The sequence below is a fragment of the Trachurus trachurus genome (assembly GCF_905171665.1).
Source record: "Trachurus trachurus genome assembly, chromosome: 17".
NCBI classification, from domain to species: Eukaryota; Metazoa; Chordata; class Actinopteri; order Carangiformes; family Carangidae; genus Trachurus; species Trachurus trachurus.
The window spans coordinates 17,135,321-17,147,316 of record NC_139900.1 but is presented as its reverse complement, the minus strand read 5'-3'; the positions used below and the strand labels follow the sequence as shown (position 1 = coordinate 17,147,316).

The 11,996-nt window shown below is 40.5% G+C and overlaps 1 protein-coding gene across 1 annotated transcript in view; it reads left to right on the top strand.

Annotated features, from left to right (window-relative positions):
- The first annotated feature begins 1,516 nt into the window (after positions 1-1,516).
- Positions 1,517-11,996, top strand: part of eif2b3 (eukaryotic translation initiation factor 2B, subunit 3 gamma) — a 32,009-nt gene continuing 21,529 nt past the window's right edge. The window contains exons 1-3 of the mRNA XM_083991194.1: positions 1,517-1,839; positions 3,057-3,222; positions 6,122-6,282. Of these exons, the coding sequence (XP_083847320.1) occupies positions 3,075-3,222; positions 6,122-6,282 (309 nt within the window). The 5' untranslated portion in view covers positions 1,517-1,839; positions 3,057-3,074. The remainder of the gene's footprint in view (positions 1,840-3,056; positions 3,223-6,121; positions 6,283-11,996) is intronic.

Sequence of the window (11,996 nt, the reverse complement as noted above, 5' to 3'; positions counted from 1 at the left end):
CTTCAACATTTCAACCTGCCAGGGTCCCCTCCCCTCTTGCATTATCATTTCATTTCATTATCCTGGCAGTCAGAACAGCCAACAACAGACAGACAGGCTTGTTTGTCTCTTTCTCTCTTTTTTCCCTCTCCTCCTCCTCCTCCTTCACTCCCTTTTCTCGCTCTTTTAGTTTCGAGCAAGCAGCAACGAGCAGTCAAGCTCATCTCCTGGCCAGAGCAAACAAAACCAAAGCCACATTCCCCGAGCTCAATTTGCTGTTACGTCTCAGCTCTGTGAATTGGGAGTTTTCAAGCTTGAAGTCTGGAGGAGTAGCTGGGTGGCTTCTGGCCGCTAATCTGTTCACACCACTTTTTGTGTGTGTGAACCCTTGGAATTACTTCTACTATGGGCAAAAGGAAAATGTCTGTGTATGTAACGCTCCTATGTTTCTCATTTGGTTGCAGAATGAGCTGACAAAAACAAAAAAAACAACCTAAAACTGGTCTGAGGTTGGGGAAAAAACATTGACATGACAAAACATTGATTTCATCAACAACAATAAACACTTGTGAAATTCTAGGCTATATCTTTCCCATCTATTATAGTAATAATCATTATAATGCAGTTTAGTATTGTATTGTTGTATTAGCCTATATCTAGTATTTGTGTGTCAGACAGCCACACAAATGGTTAAATACCTGATTTGTTGCATATTTTTCACTCTAAAAAGTCTATGTCCTTTACAGTATATCCTCTAAGCAAAGAGTTTGAGCTTTGTCTAACAGGGGGAATTATTTTTAATCTCTAACATCATCAGCCTCTCAAATGCTCATGTTTCATCTGATGGTGAGTCTTCCATATAATAACTGGTGTATGGTAATGATGACAATGATAGCCATAATTATTATAATTATAGCCAGCACCAGCCCAGTTGTCACTGGGTTGGTGGATTTATGAGGTTTGTTTAATGCATTAGTGTCAGCAAGGTACTTGAATACAACATACTGTAACACATTTATTAAACTTTTTGTCAGCTGGAATGACAAGTAAAGTGGAGTTTTCGGTTTTGTTTCTTTTTCTTCCCTGGTCAACATGAAAATAAATAAAAGGCTATTACCTCATTTTAGGGACTCCTGAGTAAGTGCTTCAAGATGGCTCTGACAAAACAGAATTTTTTTTACAAAAAGTAGGCCTATTTCAAACACTCAAAAATAAAGCTGTATTTTTATTTTCTATTGGGTTTTTGTTTTTCCATATAGTCCCCATTTCAACTACATTTCACCATGGAGCACTTTGTGGACTTGCTAGCTAGGCCTACATGCAACAACTTTAAGTCGTCTTTGTTGTGTGTGTTTCTTCTCTTTTTTCTGTCGTGTACATTACTATTACGGTGGATTACTTCGTATTAAACTTCAAAAATGCAAGTAATCATGTTGATATTTCCATTCACTGACCTGTAGCTCTCCTCCCTCCTCCCCTCGCTTCTCCGCCGTAGGAACCATGTTGCGGAGGAAGTAGTTGAGTTTCCCGCACGGACCTATTTCACTGAAAGCACACAGGTGTCATCATACGATGCTAACTGTTAGCATCTTGCACACAAGCTCTGTCAAACAGTTCAGAAAGTAATATAACTCCAGTCACGACCGCTTCTCTCCGTGGGTGTTTGCTTTGCAAAGGGACGTGTCCGGCTGCTGTCGAGCTGTTTCTGACGCCGCGGTTTCATTGACCGACTCCGCTTTTCTCGTTAGCAAAGTGCTAACAACAGTGACAGCAACTAAAGTTACATGCGTCGACCTGACTCGACCACCGCTGTCATCTCCAGTGGCAGCACTTCAACAGGGACCAGGGAGACTCTGACAGGTACAATCACACTGCCATTTCCCACCATTCATTAATTCAACGTGATCTGTTCATGTCGGTATCGATGCCATGTTTTGGGGGCTGATCTGTTAGCAGTGAGTGACTGAGCCTCCTCGACCCTATGTTGCTGCTAGTCGTTACTGAGTGCATGACATGCCAAAACTTCAGCATAGAGAGAAATGCTCACAGACTCGTGCTTCATGTGCAAAAATGAGCTCGTTTTCCCGTTTCCCTTTGAGACTTGCTCAGAGCACAACATGCAGCAACACCGTGTTCCTTTACAGCAGCTCTGTGTGTCAAAAGCACATGCTGTGTTGACACTGTAGACCGCACATGGGGTTCATATATTTTTAAAAGGTGTATCACTCATACAAGTGTATTTAGTATAATTAACTCCCATTAGACGGTTAAGGGGAAACAACGGTGCTACATTTGAGATGTCAATAGCAACAGTCAGTGGGCTATTTATTGTTATAATATTGCATGTATAACCAAACCAATCAAAATACTTCAAATATAACACTTTTGAGGTAGATTCACTATTTAAAGTAAGTTTAGTCAGGAGCTAATATAAACATCACTGTCTTACAAATCTTCTGTTTAAATTGACCATTGAATGATTCAGTCCCTGTGTGTGCTGTGAATAAAAATTAAAGGGGACAGAAGCTGCACTTAATTCAAAGTTTATCTGATGGTTAAGTGATGGTTTGGTTGTCACAAGCAAAGTGAGTGGTTGTCCTCTAGTGTCTGTTTATGGGACAAAAGAGACTTCAAGAAAGATGGAAGATGGCCACCTGATTAGTCTAAATTGTATAGCAGAGCCTTACAAAAGCTGTATTTTGTCAGCAGTCATTTACTGAAAGCAAATATGACAAAATGATATTTAAATGCCCAGAATGAACAGAGAGAATGAGCAGAACCTGTTTCATTGTTCATCTCAGCACCAGGCTAGAATTTTTTAAATTCTGTTTTCAGCACAGGATAGTAAAATGCACACACATTTTATAATTGAGCGTCACTAATACTGAGGGTTTTCCAAGTTATTTATATCCAGTAATGTTTACCTCTGTTGTCCTTAGAGCTTCCACGCTACAGATCTTTCAGGTCCACTCAATGTCAGATAATTATGCACTACATATACAGTTAATGTAACCTCATGTTTCTTTACAGGTCCTGTCCTCACTCCTGAATATAACTTGTTTGTCCTGCTCTCTCAGCCGTTCCCAGCAGATATCATGGAGCTCCAGGCGGTGCTGATGGCGGCTGGCGGGGGTTCTCGTATGACTGATCTGACATACAACACCCCCAAACCTATGCTGCCTGTCGGTAACAAGCCCCTCATGTGGTATCCACTGAACCTGCTGGAGAGAGTTGGTTTTGAAGGTGAGAGCTGGATTTGATCTGGTTTCACGTGATGTCTAACAGTGACATTATGAAACATTGTGCTCAGCAAAAGAGTGTAATTACTATATATAGTTACACATCTACATTGGACATTTTAATTTGATTTATGCTGCCCAATTGGACTTCCTCTCTGAACAGTACACACATTTGCCTTGATTAGCATCAACCTCACTCTCCCATTATCCTTTTGTACTCTTCAGGATGAGACATTTTAAACAACCTCATGCAATTACTTTTACTAAATACGAATTCCATCCACTGTCCGTGAAAGGAGAGGTATAATTCCCTATAGGATCCGATGTAAAAATAATGGGGTGCCGTGCGTATAGCTCAGTGGATTGAGCATGCACTTCATATGCAGAGGCTACAGCTCTCGTTGCAGGACTGCAGCCGGCCCGGTTTGAATCCCAGATCTGGTGGGCCTTTGCTGCATGTCATTCCCCGTCTCTCTACGTCCCCATTTCCTGTCTCTCTCATTACCCTATCAATTAAAGGCAAAAAGCCCCAAAAATGTACTTAAAATACAGAGAGAGATGAGATGAGATGTCAAAATAAGACCCTGAAGTCACTGTCTTACAAATGACTGGTCGTGTCAAGAGACAAATTAAGAGTAAAATAATATCTTTGGAAATCAATTTCATCTTTCTGCAATGATTACTCCCAATTTTCCATGAAAGACGTTTTAAAGGGACAACGAGGAGTTTTGGAAAGCGAAGTGTTTTCATACTATATTTACCATGAGCCTCCACGTGCACGGTGAAATTCTTGGACTGGCGCAAGACGGACATCTTGCCAAGAATGTTTTCATTCATCAACACAATGACAGTCAGAAGTTGGAAGACGATCAGATACCGTCGTAATTCCGACCATAAACGGCGATTCGGCGGCGTTATTCTCATGACCCGCCGGGCAGCGTCCGCGAAACTGAAAGTAAGGAAACGCTGGTCAGCTCGCCAAGCATTTCCACCATTAATAATAATAACAAAATAACGATAGAGACAAAACGATATATTTATCGAAAATGGAGCCATTAACAAGTGTGGGTAGCGTAGATTCATCCACATTAATGTGAGGCTTTTTTATAACAAAATACAAACCCCTCGTTGTCCGTTTAAGGACATTTTAAAAAAGACATTCACCAGTCCCCATTTACATGAACACGTGTTGCAAATTATCTGAAGGGTTTCTTGGATGTTCAGTACAAATTTCAACCAAGTCCAGTGAAAAATCAGCAACAGGTGAGGCTTTGAATACACAAAAATTATGAAATTTAGTTGTGAGGGGGAAACTTCAAATATGCGCAAAAGGTATTTGGATACAACTGTACGATTTTGCAAGGTCTCCTGAATTTCATAGAAGATTTTTTTCTTTTCCTTTTTTTTTTTTTCAAGAAAATCATGATGTGAAATGTGAACTGTTGTGAATTCTTGGTGAGTTTGCATGAAATGACCTGTGTTTAAGTGGCAGGGGTGGAAAGTGTGAGAGAAGTACACTGGCATTCTTGGTTAGTTTCCACATAAAATGTAAAGAAGTAAAAACACAGCCAGTACTTTGTGTGTGAGTTTATGTGGCCCACATGGAAAACCTGGAACAAAGAGTGTGCAAACTTTGTTTTCTCATTGTTGTGGAAAGAGGAGAAGAAGAGATCATCTCCACTCAAACATACTTTTTCCCCCCAGTGTTAGTGATATAGACAACATGGACAACCATACTGTAGATAACATCTCTTCTCATGGATGCGTCACAGTTCAGTTCCTCAACTTGCCTGTGCACGTTTGAAACAAGCAGTTGCTGCTCAGCTCTTCCTGTTGTACTAAAAAGATACAACAAAATGCAGACTTAAAATGATGGGATTTAACATATGTTAAGTGCATCAATTGTTATGAATAGACGGATATAAAAAGGAAGCAGTTAGTGTAGTACACCTATTACCAAAACTGTTAATTATGAATTAGACCAACTTTATCTTATTCTTATTTCAACATTTACTTATTTTAGTCTCAATTTAGCCTGTATCCTAGTGATTGCATAGTCAGCACGCTTGCAGATTGCCTCCAGCAACATTAAGTTGCTCCTTTTCACTGTGTTAAAACCTATTAAATTTATAACTGTGCTGCTTTTTCTAGCTGTACTTTCACCAGCTTGTCAGCAGATCATCAGCCATTGTCAGGTGTGCATTTCCTGTCTAGATTTACAGTCCAGATTTTTGCCTCTTGCACTGCAGACAGCAGTGGGTCCAGAAACTCCAGGCTTATAAAGGGATTTGTTGTAGTATGCTGTTCTTGCCAGTAAACAGGGCTGTTCATTATAAAATCCTGTAGGTCCACACTAGCCTAAATAAAACTTGCTTTCTATACATAATCATCCTGTGTGGCCAGTCGTTTACTGTGTGCAGCCAGCTAGCCAGAGCCCTGCAATTTGGTTTTACTGGGCTGACACAGCTAGAGTGAATAAATGCCTGGTAGAAAACATTTTATGCAGACAAGGCTAATTAAACCAGACGGACTTTGCAATGTTTCAAATTCATAAAGTGGTCTAGTAATGTTATGGTCAACTTTATTAAAAAGCAGAACAGTGTTGTGAGCTAGATTAAGATTGAGGATGTATCGTCAAATACCTAATGAGGACGAAGTCTCTCTTCTGTTGGGCACCTTTGTATACGGTGTTAACAGCCTTATGAATGGAAGAGTCTAGATTTGGGTTCATCAAGCAGGTCCAGATTATCCTTTTCATTACTAAATGATACAGGGCAAAGTGTTTAGATGAAATATGAATTCCTCTAGATGATTTTTTACTATATCAAATTTGAAAACCATTGTAACAATCTGTGTTTGTTATCTGTTTCGCATTGCTTTACACTATTGACCTTTGTTTACAGAGGTGATAGTGATCACCACCAAAGAAGTCCATAAGATGATGAGCACAGACCCTAAAATGAAGCTGGAACCTATTAAGATGAAATTGGATGTGGTTTGCATCCAGGAAGATGGAGACATGGGCACTGCAGACGCTCTCAGACACATCCAGCAGAAGATCAAGGTGTGTGGCGTTCTTGAATTTCACACATTATGTCGTTTCAGATGCTGTAAGCCTGCTATACATGCAATTTAAAAAGGCAGTTAAACAGTTAGGTGTTAGTGTTTTCTTAAAGGATGAATAGAGGCTAGATATATGTTAATTACATAAAATAAATTGTTTAATTGTCTGTGTCCCACTGCACAAACAAAAAGCTGGGTGTAAATAGGTCTTTTGGACAGTGAAATCCCACACTGGTTTTCCTTAAAATAACTCATATGAGTCCATATGAAGGAAATACTGTGTGACATAAGTGATCTGTGACTGCAGCCCACTTGTGGGGGAGATGGAGGTGGGCGTGGTGTCCACTGATCCATGCCTCCCCCTCCCCTGGATGGCCAGGTCTGCTGAAGTGCTTCATTTCACCTTTTTAAAATACACACAAACAGGCACAGACGCACACATTTACACATGCTGCCTGACAAGGTATCCATGACCCCCACCCCCCATTCCTTCCTTCATCCGATTCTCTCTAAACAGATGAGGTCATGGTTAAGGCTCCAACTCCCTGTGCTGCCAGTTCACCCAGTGCACCATTTATTCTCATCCTGTAGTCATGCACATCTGTGCAACATTTGTATTTGGGTATGTTAGGGTATATGTCGTCCCTGTGTATATGCCATGGCTCCGACCGGCCTCCTGTGACCATGAAAACCTGTATTTATGAGGCTCTGTGTAATTTAGAACTGATGATGTATTTCTAAAGCAATTGCTCTTGTTTATTGTTTGGCTATCAGTGATTGTCACATAGTTGGCTTGGTGATTGTGAGCGCTGCATTTTTGCAGGCAATTATTATGTCCTACAAGGTCGGGTGGATGTTGATTTCAGAGTAACTCTATAATTGTGAATTAATTGGTGGTAGTGTGTCATAGTAGCGTTACTAGCGTATGTGAAATACACCGTACTGAGGAAACAAAAAAGAGAATTACACACAACTGTGACGCGATAGAGAGTAAAAAATCTGTTAAAAATTGCCATATGTTAAATGAAGGTAAGCTTTTGGATGCACTTGCCATTTAATCAGCTCTTGGGAAAATTAGCTCGATATGAGTCACTCAGTTTGAAGAAGTATTTTCAGGTAGGGTAGTGTAGTGTTCCCACATACGATAAGGATTTACTATATTGCAACATGACACTTAGGTAAGCAGCAGGCAAGATAAATAATGAAAAAATATTGTTGTTTTATTCTATCATACAAAACTAACTCATGCAGCTTAAACTATAATTTAGAATCTGTTTCTATTCAAATATCCACTCAAGTTACACCGTGAAGCCAAGAATTGAAAAATTAGTGTATGTGTTGAGGCTACAATCCTCACTGCAGGCCGCCCCGGTTCAAATCCCGCATTGAGCGGCCCTTTCCTGCATGTCATTCCCCCACTCTCTGCCTCCCCATTTTCTGTCTCTCTCTTCCATTGAAGGCAAAAAAGCCCCAAAAATATACTTAAAAAAAAAAAAAAAATGTGCAAAAATTCCTATTCGTTCTTCCTCCCGTCAGTCTGCCCTCAAACATGACAGAAATGTGCTCCCAGATACCTCGTCTATCTAGAGCAAACCACATCAAACATGCATTTGAAGACAAAAGTGTCCTGCCACTGCAGCTCATTACGCAGCAGAAATCAGTCGGCTTTGCTTTTTTAATATTGGATTTATCAAAGCCTCAAAATACCAAATTTGTTGTGACAAGTAAGTTTAATGTTTTTTTTTTTCTTCTAGCGTTTTGAATGGGTCTGTACAGATTCTGATTATTGTCTTCCTTCAAGAGCTCTTTGATAGACGCACAGTATCGCTGTAACCCAAACGCACTTAAACAGGACTAGCTCCAGCATGCTCCCATTGAGAATAGTCGAGGTCCTAATCCTTTGAGCAGCCAGCTAGATTACACGCATTGAGTTACACACACTCACACACTGGAGGGTGATGAGTGAAGGACCGTAGCCATGGCCTGCCAAATCCCAGCACAGAGATCATCCAAACTGTCAGACTGCTGCATGAGTACAGTATAGACACACACACACACACACACACACACACACACACACACACACACACACACACACACACACACACACACACACACACACAAATCACTCATCTCTTCACAAAAACACCCTCCCATGAGGGGATTTGGTGTATCCCATCAAACAAAATGCTTACAGGAATCAGCGCAGACTCCTGGGTGAGCAGACTAGGTCATTCCTCTTGATTATTGAAAAGAGAGATTACGGGCAGCATATTTTATTTTGTTCACTCTTCAAACAGTGATGTTACACAAAAGTGGACGGATCTACCTGGTTATTGCTCATGTCTTTCACAATAAGCCAAACCAGTGAAAGGAGTACTTTACCGGCTCTTTTTTTTGCTTTGTGTGCCTAAAGCCCCTCTGACAGTTGTATTATCATTCAGGTTTAATCACCTGGCAGAATGAGTGTACTCAGACTGAAAGAACTACATATACATTGGAGTTGCAGATTCAAAGGTTCACCTTTGGTCTACATGTGTTAGTCAGCTTATAAGCCGCACAACAAAAGGTGAAGAGAGAGGAAAAAGTGAGAGATACAGCCAAGGATTTTCGTAAGAGGGACACAGCAAACATACTTAGATGAGACTTAATTTCTTTGTGATTCTTCTTTTCACCATCTATTTTTCCTTATACAAAAGTTCATATTTTAAAGAAGACTATGTTAAGGCAGGACAAGGTTTGGGCACCGTCCGTGTTGAAACTGGCTTTTTTTAAGCCCTCAGTGACGTGACACAGTGTTTGATGACTTTTTCTGTCTGGTGAACAAACCAGTCAAGGCGTCTGTAATTCATCAGACTTGCTGCAGACTGTCAGACAGCCAAGTCACTCATACATTTTTTTTTTTGGAACTATCAAACCTTGAAGGTGGGGCAATAGCTGATTGATATGTTGTTTAGAAAATGAATCTGCAACAGTTTTATTAATCACATTAGCATTAAGTCCATTCTGAAGAAGAAGGCTTTGAGCTTCCAGATGCTTTTCTTTGTCTGATGTGATTATAAACTGATGATCTTTGGGTTTTTGAGCAGTTTGAAGACATCACCTTTGGCTTGAAAATGCTACCTTGAATCTTTTGCCATATTCTGACGTCTTGCTGATTAAACATTGAATCAGTTAATCAAGAAAATAATGTGTAACGACAGGTATATTCACTAGCAGCTGTACACAACAATACACAGAACATATTCTCTCTCATAATCAACAGCCACGAGTAATTTAGTATTTTCTATGGCAGTTCAGCTCACATATTAACATGCTGATTTTCAGTTCTCTGGCTGTTTTGCAGGCCATTGTTTCATAGTATTCAGACCCTGTCATTATTTCTACATTTTGTTATGTTGCAAAAATGATTTAAATTTGTGATTTTCCTCATCAGTCCACACTTAACGATCCATGCTGACAAAGGACAGTTTTTTCTTTTTTCATATAAATAAATGTATGTGTTTATAAGGGACAACTGAAATATGACAGTGGCAGTGACAGATGTGTTCAGATCTCTGATAGTAGAAGCAGTTAAAGCTCTGAGTCATCATAGATATGATGTAGTGAGCTTTGCACACCTGGATTCGAGGATTTACAGCCATTCTTATCTGCAAATCTTCTCAAACTAAATCAGATTGACTGTGGACAGTTACTTCCAGGTCTCCAGAGTTTTTTTAATATGTTCAAGTCAGGGCACTGGCTGGACCACACAGGGTCATTCACAGAGTTGTCCTGCAGCCTGAGGCCCTGAGTCCAGTCTCTCTGTCCTTACAACTGTGCCCTCAGTGTGATGCAGCCAGATGTGTGCATCAACACAATCCTCCCTCTGAGTTCTGCAGGCTGCTCCTTTGGTCTTTGCACTTATACACATTGTTGGCTTTTAGGCGTATATTTGCCTTTCCAGAACATGAGCGATTGGATTTGCTACGATCTAGGTGTGGAACCTTCTCAAAGATGATCAAGAAATTACAAAATGTGAAAAAAGTGAAAAGGTCTGAATGCTTTCCAAAAGCATAGTGTATCACTGTAAAGAAATCAGTGATATGTAATGGGACTGACCCAAAAGCCTGGCAGAAAAAAATGAAAGCTGGATAAAACTTTAGACTCTACATCTTTTTAGTAAATTTGTGGTATCAGCCATTATTGACAGTGCCTTGCAAAAATATTCATACCCCTTGAACTTTTCCACATTTTGTCACATTACAATTACAAACTTAAATGTGTTTTATTATGTGATAGACCGACACAAAGTAGTGCATCATAACGTGGATGGAAAATGATACATGGTATTTTATTTAGAGTCTTTCTGGAGTTTTTCACCTGGTATGATGTGCATCATAAAGGTTTTAACCACAGCAGACAGGGTTTGAGTCCAACCTATGCCCCTGTGTTGCATCCCAACTCTGTCTCTCTATCTATCTGAATTCCCTGTCTCTCTCTCTCATCTTTTGCTATTAAAATAAAGGCAGAAAACACCCAAAAAAGTAACTTCTGAAAATAAAGTTCTTATGCACTCAAATATAATTACTATGATTTAAACAAACCACAACAACCATGTTCTGAAGTGTCCCACACACAGTCTAATCAGTGTGTGCACATTATTTCAAGATGGTAAAAGGCCTTCATCAGGAAAGCAGAAAAATACATACAAAGATAGTGTGACCGTATCCTTAAAGTTGGCCAAGATGCACTAGTTTTGGAGTGAAGTCAGTTACCACTGGGACAAGTTTGTGTGTGTGTATCAGTGTGTGTGGTCCTGACCTGTCCAGAGATCCTGGCTGTTGAAAGGCCAAAGTGTCTCTGTCTCTCCAGCTGACTCCACTCTGCTGTCACCTGTGTGTGGGAATTGTGCAGGCGCATGGTTGTGTGTGTGTATGCGCGCATGGTTGTGCTGTGCTCTGCTTGTGTGTGTGTGTGTGTGTGTGTGTGTGTGTGTGTGTGTGTGTGTGTGTGTGTGTGTGTGTGTGTGTGTGTGTGTGTGTGTGTGTGTGTGTGTGTGTGTGTGTGTGTGTGTGTGTGTGTGTGTGTGTGTGTGTGTGTGTGTGTGTGTGTGTGTGTGTGTGTGTGTGTGTGTGTGAGATGGAGGGAGAAGAGAGCTGAAAGGTCTCAGTGTGGGTAGATCTCCTGCAGACACCTCCAGCTCGGCCATGGCAGCTTCCTGTCGCCAGGTCCAGATCAGGTTTTACTCAAGAGTTACCTCGAGGTCAACTGCATGACCCTTGACCCCAAAGATATCACCCCCCTTGTCACAGAGAGAGAGAGAGAGACATTTTGATTAGAAATAAGACAAATATTATTGGTAAGATTTTGAGTTTTTGCAGTGATATCATATATTTTTGAGGTGTTTTTGTAAATTAAGAATTAAAGGGACAACGAGGAGTTTCTATTCGGTTATAAAAAAGTCTCACGTTAATGTGGATGAATCTCCGCTACCCACACTTGTTAATGGGCCCATTTTCGATAAATATATCGTTCTGTCTCTATCGTTATTTTGTTATTATTAGTGGTGGCGGAAGTGCTGGTCGAGCCGACCAGCGTTTCCTTCGTTGCGAATCATGAGAATAACGCAGCCGCATCGCCGTTTATGGTCGGAACTACGGTGGTATGTGAACCTCTTTGAACCTCTGACTTTAATTATTGATGAATGAAAACATGAGTCCGTCTTGCGCCCGG